Raw genomic sequence first — 20,346 nt, 5'->3', positions numbered from 1 at the left:
TGTTTCTCATAAAGTTAAATCACTGTTTAGTGTTGTGTCTGAATAAGGTGATATGGTGTGCATAAAATGTATTTGTATTGATTGGCTTTTGTTAGCTGTATTGCAGCTACTTTAATGAAACCCAGACATGCATTAATGAACATGGCTGCGAGTCTTGAGAGAGATCTTTTGATACATTGCTGAACATAAATTTCTGTTCTCGGCCCATTATTAACAACAGAACATTCCTGCCCTCTGGTTTGTGGTGACATAGGGCCTTAGACTGATAAAATGCTCTCTCTAAGCTTTAAATAAGCAATCAACACTCAACAGTGTTCTTCAGATCGTTATGTTAGTTGTGATCTTTTTTGTCACATGTACAATGATCTCAGTTTTATACAAAAGTTTTTAAAAGGTGCCTATATGCAAACATGGGCTTTCAATCCAAGGAGCTTTGTATCAATGTGAAAAACTTGGAAGACAGTTTGAAATGTGCAGAGGAAGGAGTGAGTGAGTGATGCCTCAACACTGTTTAGTATTGGCTAGTCGATATATACTACCTCAGGCAAGCAACCTGCCGCTTCTTTGACTGGCCACACCAAATTCCCCACACCCTTCCACCCCAAAGTAGCATACATTCTTAAATGAACAAGCAGACAAGTAACTGCATATTAATTCTCACGATGCTTAAGTCCGTGTTCCAACATCTTGCCAATACTTGCTCACCCTTGGGGATAAAGAAAATCATAAAAGGAATATTGTAGAATCTGTTTTTTATGTATGTTAGCTTTTGGAGCATGCTGTTTGCAAATTACATGCAAGCTAAACATGGTGAATTCCTCTTTTCCACTTTCCCCTAATTTCATTTTCTCTACCTGTATTTGATGAAGAGTATTTGCCCTTTTACCTCTTGATTAATATTCACATGATCAACAGTCATGGGGAGAGTTGGGTCACCCCCAGCCACTTGCTCTGCCACATATTCAGCGTTCTGAATTGCACAGGGCACCTTTGCATGTATTGCAGGCTCACAGCTTCAGGCATTTCCCTCCAGTGTATGGAGGTCAGCAAGGCTGGGTGATGGGAAGGAGTCACAGTAAGGGAGTCTAGAAGGCATGGCCCTGCTGTACCCTTCAGTAGTATTAATCACATAAGGGGCAACAAGAAACAGGGCTATAGAGTGCTCTATATTTCATTGACTTGCACAACAAAACTTCATTGAGGCACTCAATCCTGAACATAATATGAATCCCACAGAGGGAAGAGTGGGTCTGTGCTCACTGGCCTCGCTGCCTCTGTTTCATCCCCATCACAGAATGTCTGAATTGGAGACCCTGCCCAACATTCAAAGCCTCCTCACATACTTTAGAACCCTGCCAAATTAAACAGCCGGATAAGAATATTGGTTTTAATGGACCTTGATTGCCAACTCAGGTTGAATACAGAGTGCCCATTTCTTGAATGGGAGGCAGAGGCTTCTGCTGGAGGAAATGGGAAGTGGTTTTTCTAGATTCCCATTGTCATGACCACTTCCACATTCTTCCAGAGGGTCTCGCAACATTCTGGACTGATTTTTTGGAGACTGCAGGGGAAAAGATGAATTGGTGAGATAGCTTCCTCAATACTGTACCTTTCTCTGGGTTTGGTTAGGGATTCCGTGAGTAGAACTATACACGTTTAACAACAACAACAACAACAACAAATCCTACTTTACTGCAAGGGCCCCTAAATGATACTATGTTTTCCCCTTTTTATTCCCTCCCTAACCAGGCAAAACAAACCTGTATAAGTTTGAGTTCTAATTCAATGTATATTGCAAGTGGAGGTGCGGATAGCACTGTTAACATATGGGATTTAAAGTTCAGAAAACTTCACCGAGCTCTTAAGGTAAGACAAAACCACTTCCTGTTTTATCTATTTGTCTATTAAATATGACTCTGAAAAAATACCCCCCCTCAAAACAAACCCTCTAGCTTTGGGTTCTGATCTTTAAAGCCCAAATTTCAACTCAAGTTTTTAATTCCTATCACCATAGGTGTCTGTGCTAGCAGCAGGCTTTGTGGACTGTGTTGCTATATAAGGAATATTTTCAAGCTGTCATTTTATTACATTGTATCTCTGAATGATTATTTGAGTCTTCAGAAACCATGTTATGTGAAGTTGGCAGTGAGTGTCGGGGCTGAGCACTCCACTCCCTCCACTTCTCTTGCCCCTCGTGTTGTGTGCTGCCTTCAGTGCGAAGCTCCTTGCTTGTATTAAGCCAGTCTTCGTGTTTGAAATGGGGAACTCTGGCTCTGTACCGGTTAACAAACCTGAATGTGTTTTTCTACAGTTTTCTGTTTTTTTAATCAGTTAATCCTTTTAATCTGTTGATAATCCCTGTATACCTATGCCACCATAATTATGGAATTTAGTTTCAATGCTAATTTTAGGATTTCTAGCTTTATAGTTGCCAAATGGCAATAAAGCTCCTCTTAAATAACTAGCTTTTATTTGAAAACATAATGCTTTGACATTTATATGTATGCAAATGTAGGATTATCTGGAAGACTGACAGTTCTTAGGTAAATAGCTGAGCAAAAATTGTATGTGTTGGAGAAACAGTTGATGTAACTGTGCTATATTGGAATAGCATTTTGTATATACTGAATCCGGGAAACTTTTGAATACATGAACTCTATACATGAACTTCTACGGATACATTATTATTAAAAACACTACTTCTATCACTGTAGAATAGGGGTAGGCAGATGGTAGATGAGATCTCTGGGTGATTTTTGGCTTGATCATATGGGAGATGGTGATCCTTCAGATAGTGGCCTCAAACTGTTTAGCTATTGCAAGTTTGAATACTCTACCATGTGAAGGAGTTGCGTGTTAGGAGGAACATTAGATTAGGCTAGGCTTGCCTGATGTGCTGGCTTTTCATTGCCAGAGTTGTCAGTCTGTTGGATTTCATACCTGACCCGCAGCAGAAGGTCCCAGGGCAGGTGGCAACAATATAGAAATGCTAGATTAAAATCAATTGAAACAATTCAATTCTTGATGTGGAGGATTCATTTGTGGGATTAGCCCATCTTCCCATTGTTCAAAGTTGTGCCTTTCCCCCTTAGACGTGCAGGTCAGGGTCTTAGTCCTGCTGGGTCTTTTAATTTTTGATACCAACCTTTGGAGATTGAGCCAGTTACAAATCTAAATATGAACTTTTTAACTGATAGGCTTCTGGAATAGAATATAACCAAACACATGGAAGTTAGCTGGGTCCATTGTCAGCTGCTGCTTTGTGAAGCCCTAAAAGTGTGAGAGAGACAAAGCTGGATTATGCCGTGTGGCTTGAATACTTGTATTACTTTAAACCTGACAGAACAAGAGAGGTTAAAAGGATAACTACCTTTTGTAAAAACAAGAAAACCAATTGCAACTGGCTAATATTTGCATTTTCTTATCTTCTTTAGGATCACAGAGATGAAATAACTTCTGTAACATTTAATTGGAATGATTGCTATATTGCTTCGGGGTCTATGAGTGGTGAAATTATCCTGCATAGTCTTACTACGAATTTATCCAGCACTCCATTTGGCTTTGGCAGCAGTCAGGTAAAGTGTCTGTGGAATGTGGTTCCAATGGGTCAGCTGCAGTGTGTCATACAAGTGATGGTTGGGTCTAACCATTTGCAATTAGATTTATAATTAATTGTCTCTCCCCCAGGTAATTGTTCTGCACCCCCAATAACTTCCATACTTGGGCTGCAATCCTATGCACCCTTACCTGGTAGTAAGTCACGTTGAATACAGTGAAACTCCCCCCCCCCCCGAGTAACAATGCATAGCATTTGGGTGTTGGCATTTCAGGAAGCCCATGCTAAACTTGTGTATTGAACTTGAGCTGCCCAACCCCACCCCCAACCTTCCAGTTCTGCAGTGTACTGTACAAGCAGTTCCTCTATCCCTGACGTAGCACCTTTGTCCATGCTACACAGTAGATTGCTGTGGAACTGGGTCTTTTCATGTGGCACAACCTCTTGATCATCTTCTGCACATCTGATTAAACTTATGTGTCATGGCAAAATGGGTTATCAGAGTTGGGATAGACTTGCAAGTCCTTGCAAGGAAATAGGACTTTAAGGGTGAAACCTTTACTCCTATTCTTGATTTTTAAAATAAATAAGTAAATAAATTTACTTATATCCTGTTCTTTCCCATTGGTTCAGAACAGCTTATAGCAGTGTTAATATCTGAGATTTTAAAACTCAAGTAACTATTAATGTGAACATGGGCCTGGTTGCATTTCTCCTTGCTGTCTCCTTGAATAGTTTTATTGCTGGCACAGCTTGGTCATAGCCACATTTCAGTGCTGATGTTGAAAAGCTATAAAATTTTTTTTTTAATGAATGTGCTTCGGTTTTCTTATTAGAATTTCTAGCAGGTTGGACAAGTTAAGTGTCACACATACTGAGGGTTGCAAATGGTAGCACTGTATTCATTGGAAGCAAAAGCCAAGTTTTCAAAAGCTCTGTTTTTGATTCATTGTTATCATCCATCAGTTATATTGATGCAAACTTCTTCTTAATAGTCAGTTTGCTCTTTTTTAAAAAGCCACCTCGTTGCAGAGCTAATAAAGTTGTCATAGCTGTGCTTTATGTGTGGCTTATTTGGGAAACTCTCTCTGACAGTTATTGATGGACAACGTGCTGTGGGTTAAAGACCAAAGCAATGAAAGCAGGGTGGTGGTGGAGGAGGATCTGAGCTGCAGTGATAAGATGCTGAAAATCTTACAGCTGAGTTGCATTGACTGTTATTTCCTGCTATTTACTTTGCCATTTGTAGCTTTACACTACATGCTGCCGAGGAAAGATTGGGTTGCTCTTTAAACCTTGAGGAATATTAATGTAAAATATAGGGAGCAATGTAATTTACAGTGAAGTCGGATAGGTTTATGGTAGAATATCAAAACAGGGTTTAAATATTGCCTATTACATAAACCATATAGCACTAATGAAAACAATGCAATCCTTTATTTGTATGGGATAATGTTAGAAGCATTAAAATATCTCATTTCTTTCTGACTACCACCTATTTATACATTTCTTTTCCTGAGTGAGTTATTTTACTTAACTGTCATGCGGGACAAAAGAAAGAGGCAAATGGAAGTAGTGGGTTTGGGAAGAGACATAAAGTGGGTGGCTTAATTTTTTCCTGCAACCTGGGTGCTTCCCCCTGCCCCTAATCCAAGAGAGAGGGCATGTTCTAAATATTGTTTAAACAGACTTCTTAAACAGGCATTTCCTTTTTTGCACATCTATTTTGGAAGTTTAAATACCTGATAGTCATCACCTGGCTTGGTTGGTACATTTTTCTTTGTTAGTGTTTCATGGGGATGGAGAGAAGCTGCAGCAGATTCTTCAAAGATACATGTTTTCCTAGCTACAAAGACCACGTCAAAGGGGCTTGTGGGAGAGGAGTGAGGAAAGGCAAATAAAAGTTTTCTTATTATTGCCTATATGCCTGTGCCTTTTTCGTGTTGCATTGTTTTAAAATGTATATTCAGAGCATGCTAAAAGCCTAATACATTAAGGAACCCATAAGGATTGTTTTTGAAAGTAGATTGTCATGGATTTGAAATTAGGACAGTTATTTAAAGTCTTAACAGTAACAAAGAATGCACTCAACTTAAAGCCCATTATTCCATCAATTTCAGGTCTAAAGTATCTTGTTGAATCACAGCTCCACTCTTGAAAACTCTTAATGGTTGAGACTTAAAAAGCTTGGCACTTTGTCAGGATTCAAGTTTCTATTGTTACTGCAAAAATGCCGAGCTTGGAAAAGTTGTTAAATTTTAATTGCATGTCACTCCAGTGAGGCCTAGATGGCAGACTTGCTGACTAAACATCTGAAATGGCTGTTCTTGTAATAAAGATGTATCAGTGCTGATGCTCACTTAAAGGGTTTCTAGGTGTTACTTTTTCTGTTTCTCACTACTAGATACCATGTCAAATTCAATCTCTTTTGTGGTGGGGAGCTGCACTGCATGAACACTTCATAGAGTTGAATCAGAATTGGGGGCTGATTTTTTCATGAATACTTTTGTGCTCACCCCATTTTTAAATATATTTTTATGACTGCTCCTGCTGCAAAGCAGTCACTCGCTGTTTTGTTATAATGTGCTGAAACTGCCACTGTACCACAAAAGGAGCAGCAGGGGTGTGCTGTTTTTCCCCTCCAATTCCCTGCTCCCCCAATAGATTAGGCTTTATTGCCAGATTTCACCTATGGTAACTGGGTATTAAGGATGGCAAAGACCTAAAAGTTCTGTAAGTAAGTGATGATACTGCTGCATTTGAAGGTAAGGCTAGTACTAGGATTCCAGTGGTGCAGCCTCTTGCCAACTAATTAGCAAAGAGGTTTTTAAAAAAATGTACAGGTACTGTAGTTTAAATATATGCATTGGCAAAGCATGCCATCACTTTTAACATGTGCAAATGTGTTTTCTTTCTTTTTCAGCCCATTCGGCACTTGAAATATTCTACCTTTAAGAAAGCATTATTGGGTAGCGTTTCCGACAGTGGGGCTGTAACTCTGTGGGATGTCAATAGTCAAGCCCCATATCATAACTTCGAAAGTGCTCATAAAGCTCCGGCCTATGAAATCTGCTTTTCTCCCATCAGTGAGCTGCTATTTGTAACTGTAGGTCTGGATAAAAGAATCATTCTCTATGACACCACCAGTAAAAAGTATGTATACCTTTGTTAGAATATTATCTATTGACAGAATTCTGTGTGTTTTTCAGTGGTATAAAAAGGAATTTATGGCATACTATTATCTATTTTGTGAAGCGCTGCTGATCAACAAACAAATAAACATAAAGCCAGTCTACTGAGGCTTGATTTGGTCTCCTTTTAATTGACTGAGGCAACTGGAACATTTAGCATTTCTTCACAAAAATGGTTAGGTATAGAACTTTTAACGTGCCACAAGGTTTGGTTTTGTGAAAGTAATATCTGGAGTGTGTTTCTTAATGGTGGAAAGCAATTTGTGTGTGGTTGTCTTAGTTACTGAATTGCTTGTAGGAATATTAAAGCTGATGGAGTCCTTCTGCTTGACTTGAAAGCTTTCTTATTTGGTACACACACGTTTCATGAGAGGTGTCTAAAATTGAGACATTTTGACATTTTAATGGTTTTAGTTTGCAAAAGTCTCTTTATTGCATCTGCAGAGCCAATATATGAGCCACAGGGAAAATGCCAAAACCCACTGTTGAGCAATACCTTTAGTAGGACCAACCAAAGTTTGCAAAATAGGGAGCAAGCTCTCAATATTTCGAGAATTCTTCATTGGGCTGGATGTACTCATTGTGGGTATTCCTTCTGCCTTCCTTGGCCTGCCAGAGTTGGGCATCCAAAGCAGAGGGAGCCCTGAGTCCTCCAAAGAACAAGAGGACACTTGAAAGGGGGACAGCCCACAGGGAGCTGTTTGACACTGGCAGTTTCCTTCCTACCTATACACTTGAATTCTTGTCATTTTTGAGGAAAGGGGATATCCATTAGCAGCTGGGAATGTGTGTATTTGCTTGAAGAATGTAGTTTTATGTATTGTATTAACTTAAACATAACATTGGGAAATAAGCAGAACTAAAATTACAGTGTGGTATAATAGTGTTGGCTTTGGGTTTAAGTCTTAGCTTGTCTGTGAAGCCCACTGAGTAATATTGGGGCAGACACTACCTTTTAGTCTAACCTGGCCAACAGCTAAGTGAAGAGTTAATGAAAAATAACTGTTATTTTGGAAACTGTAAATAAAATTGTAGCTGTCCTTTCTCCCCCCCCCCCTCTTGGGTGTTCAACATGTTTCTTCGTCACAAAAAAGGCAGCTGAAGACTTTAGTAGCAGAATCTCCTCTAACTGCAGTAGAATTCATGCCTGAAGGAACTTCCTTGGTGGTTGGATCTTCTCGTGGAAAGATATACCATTATGACCTAAGAAAACTGTCCGCACCTGTGAAATCAGTCAGTGCTCACAAAACCTCTGTGAAATGCATAACACTACAGTGCTCTAACAGCTTTTCAAGGGTAAATGTCTTGTGCATTTAGTGTATAAGTGTAGGTTAAAACGGAAATAAAATGTGGCTAATTATGATCAGTATATGCCAAAGCACACAAGATGGCATGTTTGTGCTAAGCCCTGTATCACTTTTCCGTTGTAATTGTAGTTAGAATTGTATACAACTGACCCTTTTTTCAAAGCTTGATGGCTCTGTGTACACACATCTATTTGAGTGCTCTATTCCCCCCCCCCCCGCTCCCAATACGGTGGACCCTCCAGCTATGAACTTAATTTGTTCCGGGGGTCCGTCCGCAACCTGAAAAGTCAGTATCCGGAGGTGCTGCTTATGCGCATGTGCTCATGGTGAAACCCGGACGTATACACTTCTGGGTTTGCAGCGTTCGCAACCCAAAGTTTACGTATCCAGAGGGATACGTAAGTAGAGGTATGACTGTATTATAAATGGTGTCTGCTATTTTTGGGAAGCAGCATTAGAAGAAAGTTGTAACTTAGTACTTGACTGTCCTTTTTCCCTTCAGAGTAAAGCACTTCTGACTAACTTATTTCTGTTTCAGTCTAGCCTTAAGTCATCCTTAACTAAGCAGGCCTGCAAAAGATCTGATGTCAAAACAACAAGCAATACTGGAGGGATTCAGAATGCTGGCATGATCAAAAATGTTACTCCTAACATGCCTGCCACGTTCCTGTCCCCATCCTTGCCAACAGCTGAAGTTAAAGGAGCTGATGCCATTCAGGATAAATCTGGTAAAAAAATGCCAGCACTTCCATGAAGGAGGGAAATACGAAAATACCAATTGTTGCCATTTTAATAATTGCTTAATTGATCCTTTCTTTTATTTCTTGACTTATAGTATTTATTGGGTGGTATACATTTTTAAAAAACAAATTCTTAAAATATAAAAATGCAATGTAGAGAAAATTAAAACCAAGTTATAATAATATTGGAATAAATCCAGCAACAGAGAAAACAGGAGCACCAAAAGTCTAAAGCTGAGCTCCCCAGTGTGGTATATGTTGGTACATTCAGCCACCCTGTTTGGTGCCTGCAAAGGCCTCCTGCTCCTCCAAATGTTAATTTTTTTTGGGGGGGGGAGGGTTGTTTGGATCATGGCACCTGCTCTTTTGGTTTGTTTTGTTTGTTTTGGGGTTGGAGTGGGGAGATTTTAAACACTGCCAATTTTTCTTCTGTGAAAAAGGCATTTTGAAGTATCCACAATAGTGTTCTAGATCTCTAAAAAGTGCCCCCAGGCCCAAAATGTTGCAGACCAAAGTACTGAGAAAATAAGGTCTGGTGCCAAAAAGAAGCTCAACACTGTGACCTGAGGTCCAGCGCCGAGGGCCTTCTGGCGGTTCCCTCAGTGCGAGAAGTGAAGTTACAGGGAACTAGGCAGAGGGCCTTGTTGGTAGTGGCACCCGCCTTCTGGAGTGCCTTCCTACCAGATGTCAAGGAAATAAACAACTATCTGACTTTTAGAAGACATCTGAAGGCAGCCCTGTTTATGGAAGTTGTTAATGTTTGAAGTTTTATTCTGTGTTTAATGTTCTGTTGGTAGCCGCCTAGAGTGGCTGGGGAAACTCAGCCAGATGGGCGGGGTATAAATAATACTATTATTATTATTATTATTATTATTATTATTATTATTATTATTTATGACCACCACCTATGTAGAGGATATTCCACAACTGGGGCGCCAGTCATACTATTACTCTCCTTTATTTAAGATACTTACACTAGCTACCCACTTCCTCTCATTTGGTGGGGTGCATTCAGAGAAGGGTCTCTTAGGGTCCAGGCAGGCATATATGGTTGGAGAAGATCATCTAAGCAATCTGGCTCCATTCCCATACCCAGGTATTGGCTCAGCACACCCACTGCCTCACCTGGATTAGTTGAAAAGGAAAGAGAAAACTGCATGTTGTACACCTGTTGGTGATGCCTCAGTCCTCACCTCTGGATTATTTATTTGAGTCATTTACTGTAGATGTTAAATAGCATGGGGATAAAAATATCCCCGTGGAGCCCATAGCATAATTGGCAATGGGTACAGCAATATCCTGCCCCCTCTAGCACCACTTTTTGGAATCAGCTATCCAGGTATCAGTAGAACCACTGTGAGACAGTATATCCAACACTGAACCAGACAGCTTATTCAGAAGGACGCCATTGTTGATAACACTGAAAGCCACTGAGGGGGCCAAGAGGACCAGGGTTATACTCTTCCTACCCTTCTCTTGGCAGAGTTCATCCCAAAGGGCACCCAGAATACAGACTTGGAAAGCTCAAGCCAAGTGTTCATTCATCGTTGCTAGCAGTTGACTTAATTTTTTTTCCAGACCACTGCACAAGTGACTGAAATAAAGATGAAGAACGTGATTCTAGATCTTAACTATTTTATAAAAACATTAAAAAATATCTGTATGTTGTGATCCTTTTCGGTACATATAAAACATTCAATTAAGTGTGATGCTTTCTCACTAAGCTCAAGCTGACAGCTTAATCTGTCTTGATGAATGGAGTTCATACCTGTTCACCTCCTTGTGGAAATGTGAGTGGGAGTTCTGTCAAGCACTTTGGGTGCCAAATTGAAGTAAAGCTATCTTTATTTCTAGGTAATGCTAGCATTAAAGCTTAAGGCGGAATCCTCTTATCGCAGTTTTGGAGGATAGGGTGCTGCTGAGTAATTTTATTGTCCACACAGTTAATGTGATAAGACAACAGGTTTTGTTGTACCTTAGTGTGTTTGCTAGACCTGTTGTCAGAGGCTTATTGATAATGGCAGTAGCTTTTACTTCCTTCCAAATCCTTGACATCTTCCCTCAGAACCAAATTCTATTGGTTCCTATGGGACTTGTTTCCAGTTTATTTATTGGCAGCCTTCTACCTTTTTAAAGCTTCTTTTAGGGTGCTTAAATACCCTGGCTGAACTATATTGAACTTGTCTTGTTCTTCCTGTAGGACTCTTCTATGCATAAACATTTATGTTGCTTATGGAACTAGAAAGTGCTGGTGTCTAATAGATTTTGTGAAGAAAGCTTAATTTGTCATTTAAAATGACTCTCTTATTCAGGAAAATGGATGTGTTCCTCTTCTAGGATTCCCACGCAGCTGCAGTTTGGATGTAATTCCTTCCAAAGAAATTGATCATGGGAATACTTCTAATCCAGCTGATGATTTGGGGAGAAATAGTTTAGGTGACTTGTTCTCTCCACTTCGAGATGGTAAGTTGACATTGGAAAAAGATTGTATCGATACGTGTGCTGGAAAGGACTCCATCCTATTACATCCCGCAGTTAAGACCCTTAATGCTTGCAGTCATGCCCATCCTATATAGAGCATATGCTATTAAAATAAAATAAAATATTATAGCCAAATTAATAAGGCGCCTCTTTAGATAGTGGTCAGTCATAATCCCCAAACCATGCCTACTGTATTAAAAACTTAAGCAGTAATTGTTTACTGTTTGAACAAAAGATCAGGTAGAGCTGTTACTCAGATTCTACCTGTATAGGATTTCCCTCCCTTTTTACAGTCAGTATTTATTGCTTTGTCCTATAGATGTTGCAGTTTGTAAAACAAGTGAAGATGTTCCCGGAAAGAGTGATGGTAAGCACTTACTCTAGTACATTTTTAGTATCTCTTGAGGGCCCAGCCTGACACTAAATTGGTTTAATGCTACAGGAAATCTAAATAAGTACCAATAAATGAAGGTAAGTAAAAACAAACTGGGGCATGGGGTGTCATATTTGCTACACTGTGCATGCTAAACCTGTGTTCAGGAAACATTCTTGGTTCAAACAGTACAAATCTATAATCCTTTAAAATATAAAGTGGTATGGAAATGAAATGAATAAAATAATAAAAAATACACAAGTGTGTGACTTTGCTTTTCATTCTAGGTATGGATTTTCAACCTTACCTTTCCAGTCTGGATTTTCTCTCCCAGTTCAGCACTGCATTGCCTGTAAGAAAAAATCCAGTAGGATCTGGCCCACAAGTAATGCATTCTAGTCCACTTAATATATTTGTTGGCTCTCCTATCAAAGAGGATGATGAGAATCCAGATGTTGATGCTAAGAAAACTAATCATGGAAGACAAGAGTCCAGAGAACATTTCAAACAGGTAATGCTGTAATTCTAATTGCCTGTGACTTGAGCTGTCCGCCTTGCATTTTTGTTTGCTGTTTCTGCTTTTTGCCGCGTAGAAACATGCACATGTTGGATAGTAGTGCCTTCTAGGCATGGGCTGTTTGCTTCCTAACCATAGTCATGAGATTAGGAGCACCGTAATGCATGCAAATCCCCCCCACCCCTTTCAGTTTTGGGGTGTTAGGAGAGGGATAGTGCTTCTGGCAGGGGACACGTCATGCTTCTTCTGGGGTAGTTTATCTACCTTTGGTCTCCACTCTGCACTCAGCTCTCACCTGTGACTCCTAGAAGCTGCAGCTTGGGGTGGATTGAGATAATAAGCTTTCTCCCATCTTTTGTTGTTGCTAGATAGTGCTGATTTTGATTGTCCCAAAGGGCCCAGCACATGACTGAGTGTACTACTTATCAGGCAAGAAATGTTTATATTTGTGGGGCTGTGTTGGCTTTCACATTTATTTTCCCCCTTCTGTACAAAGTTGAGTTCCTCCAGCTCTGAGTTTACAAATATGAATACCTCCCCGTTGGCCAACATAATCAGGAGTCCTGATCCCCGAGAGAGGCTTATTAAGAACCTTCAGGCACAACTGACCTACGAATCGCCAGTGAACGGTCCTACCTCAGCAAGTAGGTCTAAATCTCACCTTTCTGTTATGGAACATAATCAACTGGCTAATGGCATCCTGGGCGAATGTAATGGGAGTGCAACAGTCTCTAAATATTTTTTTAATATATAAAATTTATGATGTACTACTGAATAAAAATGTAGCATCATCTAATGTTTCTGTCTTTGTGTGCATGGTGTACTCTGCCAATTAGTTTGCGTAATTTTCCACGAATGGTCTTCAATCACTTCAGCACTTCAATCACATTTCCAGTCATGCGCCTGCTTTTAAATTCTTAAATCCCAGCACTTATGAACAGTCAAGAACTTACGTTTTCATTTCATAAATATAGGTGGTGATTAGAAATAATGTGACTTGTGTGCTGTGGTGTGCCCATCTTGCCTGCTTATATAGTAGTTGTCTGTATCTTTTTGGGTCCCCTTTTCTTGCCCCAAGTTAAAATGAAATGCTCATACTTTACTTTGCATAGCTTCAAAGATAACTTCTTCGGTTACTGCTGGAGTTGCCAATTCGCTATCGGAAAAAATAGCAGACACTCTTGGAAGCAGCAGATTGAATGCACCTTTATCATCCGTTCAAATTCATTTCATTCAGAATATGATACAAGAAACTCTGGATAACTTCAGGTAAGTTGAGTTGTATCAACACTTTGACTATAGTTATCAGTTTATAAAGCCTGAGCAAAATAATAACTTTAGCGGAGCCCGACAACAAGATGTTGCAGTGTATCTCTGGAGTGTGTGGGTTACTTGTGGCTGAGGGTGTGTGTGTGAAGAAACAGAAGATACATCAAAGGCACTAATCTCAGCTCTAGCTTGGGTCTGTCTTAAGGAATGTCTTCTTTGTTTATGAATATTTAAAAGTGTGTCCAGTTCCCATGCAAGTCAGTAGAGCATGAGCTTCATGCAGTCAAGTACTAGATTTGGCCAGGGATGAGATTTGAGAGGATAAGGTGACCTTTGCTGCAACCTGAGAGGTACGGGAGAATTTTGGCAGACTCTGAACCAGCCTCTCCCTTCCTCTGACCTGCAGTATTAACTCTGGGCTGCATTGCAAGCCTGCCTCAAATATGCTGTTTTGACAACAACCCTGTGGTGAATATGAATGCTCCAAATTGCTGGTTTCATTCTTCATAGTCTGTTGGGTGTTGTGGGCCTCTGCAACTCCGACTTAAAAAAGAAAAGGTTAGCAAGGTGCTATAGAATTGGCTGGCATTTCAGCATCACATCAGAAATAGATCAAATTAATATACCTACCAAATATACACTTCAGCATTCGTTCTGCCCCAGGAAATATAATTGTCTTTGAGTGGTTTTAAGAAAGCAGTGGGGTTAGCTCTGTATTTGTGTCTTAAGTGCTTCTCTTGTCATTGTGACGTTCTATGACATCACTGTATCTTTTCTTAGCCTTGTTACTTGTTTATGAGCAAAAAACCCACCACATTTCAGTGTGCTGTTGTAGTACAACTCAATCAGGACGTAATCAAACTTTTGTATGAATTAATTCAAGAAGTTGGTAAGTTAATTCACAAAGCCCCTGGAGTGTGCTGCTCTTGCACATTTTAAACAGCCAGACATGGCTTAGATTCTCTTCATCTCAAGTAAATACAATCTGCCACAGAGCAACAGTTTACAGGTGCATCTGTAGGCACATATCATGAAGCTTTTATTGTAAATGAAGAATGTTTGTTGGAATCTGTTCCAATGTGCATCTGGAGCAATTACATTTTCCCAATTTATAATAAAAGAAATTTTATGGCAAGAAACACCCAGTGTGTTTCATTTCCTGGAATCTGAAATAGTACATTTTCAGTATTAGTTGACTAATACTACTTGGGTTGTCATCAGATTTCTCCTTTTCTGTTCTTATTACTAGCCTTGTTTAGCTTTTGCTTATAGCAGAGCATTCTTCTTGCACCTGGTGTTGTGAAACTGGCCATTGCCTCTTGGCTAGAAGGAGTGACTTGTAAAAAAAAGCAGAGGGAGGAGGGGGTTCTAGTACTTTGTCCTTCACTTCCAAAGTTTGTCTCTATTCCATTTACCATAGTCTATAGCAAACAGAAAGGGATGCAGGTGGCGCTGTGGTCTAAACCACTGAGCCTCTTGGGCTTGCCGATCAGAAGGTCAGCGGTTCGAATCCCCACGACTCTCGGTCCCAGCTCCTGCCAACCTAGCAGTTCAAAAACACGCTAAAAAGTGCAAGTAGATAGATAGTTACCGCTCCAGCAGGAATGTAAACGGCATTTCTGTGTGCTGCTCTGGTTTTGGTGTTCCGTTGCACCAGAAGCGGCTTAGTCATGCTGGCCACATGACCCAGAAAAACTGTCTGCGTACAAAAGCCGGCTCCCTTGGCCTGTAAAGCAAGATGAGCACTGTAACCCCAGCGTCGTTCGTGACTGGACTTAATTGTCAGGGGTCCTTTACCTTTTTACAGAAAAAAGAGTCTATGGCATTACTGAGTGGTAATCCAAAACCCTTGATCTATTATGCTGGAAGGCATTTAAGTTGATCGTGCCCCTCTGCCTAGCCATGGAGGTTCCGTGTGCTCCCTTGTAGGTGGATGGAAGTTACTACTGGCAGCTGGTGCATATCTCTGAAATGGGGTGTTTCGAGGCAGGGTGGGAGTGGAGCTGAGCTACTCAAGAATCTACTGGCAGGCTGTGGCACTGAGTCCAGTATGGGCCTCTCTGCTGCAGCAGACCATAGCTGCTGCATCAAAAATAATAAAATATCAGATATTTCAATTGTGCCCTTAACCTTAGATGATTAGATGACCCCTGGGGTCACTTTGAACTCTATAATTCTGTGACCCTATGACTCATTAAGAACCCAGTACAGTGGTACCTTCGATTACAGACGCTTCAGGTTACAGACTCCGCTAACCCGGAAGTAGTACCTTTGGTTAAGAACTTTACTTCAGGATGAGAACAGAAATGGCGCAGTGGAGGTGCAGCGGCAGCAGGAGGCCCCACTAGCTAAAGTGGTACCTCAGGTTAAGAACAGTTTCAGGTTAAGAACGGACCTCCAGAATGAATTAAGTTCTTAACCCGTGGTACCACTGTACGGGAAATTAATTGCTGCGAAGGTGCTATGCTTTCCCTAATGTCATCTTAGTTCTTGTGGGCTCCAATAAAGATATGCATTATCATTGAATTTAGATGTTTAGTCTAGTCCTGAAAATCACCTTTAATTTAAGAACCAAAGAGAAATGGGTAAACTTGCGAACAGGAATTGAAGGTGCATGGTATTTGTTCCTTCAGGGAAGCCTGCCATCGTGACATTGTGAATTTGCAAGTGGAGATGATCAAACAATTTCATGTGCAGCTGGTATGTATAAAATATATACAGAAATGTGCAGGTGTTTTAAAGGCATTTCAGCTGAAAACCCTACTCTGGATTGCTTGTTCATTTTAAGATCCTAGAAAGAGCAATGAGATTATTGAGAACCTCGGTTTGCTAGGTTTGGAATACTATAATTTTTGCTAAGTGACACTGCAAACTAACTCGCAATCTGTTGTTTCTTAAAAGCTGGGCACAGAATAGTACTGTCTGATGAGTGTAGTATCACATACTTGGGGTGGAAGGGAAACTAGATTGCTTTGCTAAGAAAGTAGTGCTTGAGACAGACTTCCTACATTCTTGGTGATTGACTTCAAATTTTCAAAGGGGATGGATGGGTGGGTGGATATCTTTCTGTGGAAAAATTACAGTGGCCCAGTTTGGATGTCACAATAAGCCATAGTCTGAAAAATGATTGTTTACCATGTACACTGCTCAGTTGCACCCACCCTTTGCCAATGTGAGACACAAACCAGAGAATGATCCTTCTTGTAGTTTGGAGAGAGAGAACCCATGAGCACTTGTTCACATGTAATGCTAAGCCAGCCACTCTGTGTGGTTTTGCAAAGGGGGGGGGGAAACAAGGTGGGTGCATTTGAGTAGCGTATATGAGCATACTGCTCAATCACAGTAAACCAGAGTTTATTTCAGCCTGTGGCTTGCTATGGCATGTGAACTGGGGCCAATATCTTCTGACCACCTTGATTCCAACATTAGTATTCTATATAAAAATGCATAGTCGGGTTTGGAAACCTTTTTATCTAGTAATGCATTGTTCTGTTCTTTCCCCCTCTAGAATGAAATGCATGCCTTACTTGAAAGATATTCTGTAAACGACGGCTTAGTAGCTGAAATTGAGAGATTACGTGAGGAAAATAAAAGATTGCAAGCCCACTTCTAAAAAGTCCGTGTTCATGCAAGGAAAATGAGTTGAATTTTTTTTATTGTGCTATGGCACCCTGATGTCATATGTCTGACACTTAAGTAGTATGTGTAAACTCAGTGTTTTTTCCAGCACTAAAGAACCTTATTTTAAAATAGAAAAGGCAATAGTTAACTGATTAATACAAAAATATGCACTAATAATGTTTATATCAAAGGGTTTTTATGGAAAACGTGAAATACATTGGTTATAAAGAGAGGCTTAACAAGAGTATTAATCAATTTTAGCTATAAACAAAGTGCCTTTTTATAAAGGGAAACTAAATAGGAAATGTATTTTGTATAAGAATTGTTTTGTTCTGATAAATTTATTATGCATTTCAGTTATTTTTTTGCAATGAAGACTTCCATGACAATGTCTTGGTTTTGTTTCCTTTGGCTAGAAAAAACATAAATGTTTCACATGCAGTTTTTATTGTATATTCTCTTTTGCTACTGACTTTTTCCTATAAATGTTACTTTGTAGGTGTAGGATGCAATCTTAGATTTTTGTTACAACTGAGTTGCATATTTACATAATTTAATGGCATACTGATAATTTGTTCCGACTGAATAAACAATTTGTGAAGTTGCATAAACATGCTTGACTAATACCAGTCCTCTGTTTCTGACTTCCAGCTTGGTCCTCAAGCTCTCTTTTTAGCACAGGTCCAGTGCAGTCCTAAGAGTCATAAGAACATCTGTCATTTTACCCAGTCTGCAGTTGTGGTTGGAAAAGATATATTTACCACTGTATGACTAGTCAAGAGCAGAAAATCAAACTCCTATTCCTATTTGACTCTTGTCTTAAATGTAATGGCTGATTACAGGTTTAAACTCTCTTGGCATACTTTTATCTGGCTTCATATTACCATTTTTGCATTGTAAATTGAGTGCTTACTTTGTGGTTCACATGCAGCCTGTTCAGACAGTAGGCAAACTAATTTTTAAAATGAAAAGTTGTTGCCCTGTGCCCTGCCAACATTTTGAACAGTCTTTGCAGCTAAGACTGCAGTCATGCCAGCCTTCATCGAAGTAAGTCCCATTGAGCTTAATGAGACTGACTTCTAGGTAGACATGTCTGTAGAATTGCACTGTAAGATTATCATGAACATCTCAAGTTGACTACAAAACTTGGCTTGTCTTCAGAGAATTATCATTAAGGAACAGCCTTAAGCATTTCAACACAGTTTTTGCCTTGGGAAGGGCTTTAGATTGGGTGGAGGGAATGACCAATCCTTGCAGCCTGGCTTTCTTATCATTGCTGTTCTCTGACGCCATAATTTCTTAGAAGCCCAAAATCTATATTAACAATATCAATAGTGTAATTGTTATGCACATAGTTGCCTTGGGAGGATCTACCCTTAAAGGTAAACAAGTCTACTTGGTAATTTGATGTTCACTAGGACTTACTTCATCCCATTTTTTAGGATTTCAGGAAGTATGTTGAGGACTATCGCTTCTGCTCTGCTATTTTTATTTATAAATACTATGTTGTGAAGGACAGTATGAACATCCAATAACTTCTGCTGACCATCAGGGTCACTCAATTGTTTGTGAAAGAGGAAGGTGCACTAAATGAAGCTAGTGATGTGTTTCTTGTATGTGTACAGTTAACTGACCCAAGATCTCTCTGCCCACGTTTGGGAGATTCCCCTCTCCCATAGCAGCCCAATATGATGCAAGCCCTATTGTTCAGAAGGCCTCCCGGTCCCTAAAAAGCATTTTTCAGGGGTGCAGAGAGGAGGAAAAGAGAAAAGGGGTTGTACAAGCTGCCTTCCACTTGTGCTACCGCAAGCTTACTTTTTAAGGTGCCATGCTTTTGTTTTCATGGTAGCAGACTTGACCCTGAGTACTTCTCTGGGATTTTGGAGAAAAGAAGCTTCTTTACCTCAGTGTTGGCTGTTCCTTATATTTAGAGGTAACCTTTGACTGCAGACTTCCCTTGTTTTCCTACTACGTCATGAAACTATGCAGCAATCATCCAGACCTCAGGGGAGTAATACAGGATTGATGTTCCTAAAACTGAAATTGCAGATGACTATATGCAATCATACCTATGGGAATTACTGTCGAAAGTAAAGCATTTAAGTGTGTGATTCAGCTGCAGCTTTGTACAGAAAGAATGCATACTGTTTTGGCAGAGATATAAAACTTGGAGATAACACACGTCAAAATAGTACTTGTCTTCATTTGCCCTCATTTTCGTATGTAAAGCATTTTAAAGTTTGATGCAAGAGAATTTGTAAGATATACTGCTTTGCTTTTGCATGCTGCATAGATCAAAATCAATGGGACATTAAAATGCTAATATGTAGACATAAAATCGAGAAATACCTTTAAAGGGGGAGAAACATTGAGTACTTTTAGTTTTAAAACTTTCACAGCAGCACATTAAATGCTTTTGTTTTGGTTTTATGTGTTAAGGTGCAATAACATCGAGAATTTAAAATTAAAGCATATATTTCTGTGTTCAATTACATGCCTCACCTTTGGCTTGTTATAATTTTCTTTTTCTCTATAATTGGGACAAGGAGGTGCTTTTTTGTTCTCATAAACTCTGATGGAAAACTTGGGCTTCACCAGTGGATTTCTTCTTGCATCTCTCATACAATGCTGATATGCTTCTAGGTTAACCACTCAGAAGGCAGGCAGAAAGCTTGTTTGCTGCAGAATATGAGATCTACTCCATTCAAAAGTGAGTGAAAGTTTATGTTTAGAAGCTATTCAGTTTTGAAACAGAATAGCAGTATTTGGTAATTAACATTTTTAGTGTGTTTTGCTGTGATGGCTAATCACACACATGGAAGATCTGGACCCCACATGAAAGCCAGCCTAAAACAAATGATTAAAATAAGATGCGGTGAACAGGGCTGCACATTGTTCATACTAGGGTGTATTGACTTCTGTGTGTTTATGAGAAAAGATGAGTAGAAGACATAATGAGGGCTTAATTCACTTAGTCTACAATCCTTAGGTGTGTGTAAGGAAAAAGCTGGAGCCAGCAGGATGGAAGTGAAGGCAAAGGAACACACTTGCACTCCTCCCTTAACTTCATCCATTCATTTCTTTAAAATTCATCCTGTTTCAGAAACATGTCTAATTCCCACCCCCCCAAGGTTTAAGGATGTTCCTGGGGACTGTCCTTGATTTGCATTGAAACCACATTGCAACATGACCCTTTTTGGGCTCTACCAGCAGAACTGGGCAGTGTCACTGCTGGGCAGTGATAATGGAGGAGGTGGCAAGAGTGGCAGGCTCCGACATCGGATCTCTCTC

At 39.9% G+C, this 20,346-nt stretch overlaps 1 protein-coding gene across 2 annotated transcripts in view; it reads left to right on the top strand.

Annotated features, from left to right (window-relative positions):
* NEDD1 (NEDD1 gamma-tubulin ring complex targeting factor) overlaps positions 1 to 19,544 on the top strand; it is a 28,980-nt gene extending 9,436 nt beyond the window's left edge. For both annotated transcript variants that reach the window (XM_081209653.1, XM_081209652.1), the window contains 12 exons: positions 1,750 to 1,866; positions 3,435 to 3,575; positions 6,480 to 6,709; positions 7,842 to 8,043; positions 8,593 to 8,782; positions 11,132 to 11,257; positions 11,595 to 11,642; positions 11,936 to 12,159; positions 12,662 to 12,809; positions 13,278 to 13,434; positions 16,068 to 16,134; positions 16,943 to 19,544. In XM_081209653.1, coding sequence (XP_081065779.1) covers positions 1,750 to 1,866; positions 3,435 to 3,575; positions 6,480 to 6,709; positions 7,842 to 8,043; positions 8,593 to 8,782; positions 11,132 to 11,257; positions 11,595 to 11,642; positions 11,936 to 12,159; positions 12,662 to 12,809; positions 13,278 to 13,434; positions 16,068 to 16,134; positions 16,943 to 17,047 — 1,755 coding nt within the window. In that variant the 3' untranslated portion in view covers positions 17,048 to 19,544. The remainder of the gene's footprint in view (positions 1 to 1,749; positions 1,867 to 3,434; positions 3,576 to 6,479; positions 6,710 to 7,841; positions 8,044 to 8,592; positions 8,783 to 11,131; positions 11,258 to 11,594; positions 11,643 to 11,935; positions 12,160 to 12,661; positions 12,810 to 13,277; positions 13,435 to 16,067; positions 16,135 to 16,942) is intronic.
* Positions 19,545 to 20,346: the final 802 nt, after the last annotated feature.

This window comes from Podarcis bocagei (assembly GCF_964188305.1).
Source record: "Podarcis bocagei genome assembly, chromosome: 10".
Lineage (NCBI taxonomy): Eukaryota > Metazoa > Chordata > Lepidosauria > Squamata > Lacertidae > Podarcis > Podarcis bocagei.
The sequence above is the reverse complement of the archived record's forward strand: the minus strand, read 5'-3'. Positions and strand labels throughout refer to the sequence as shown.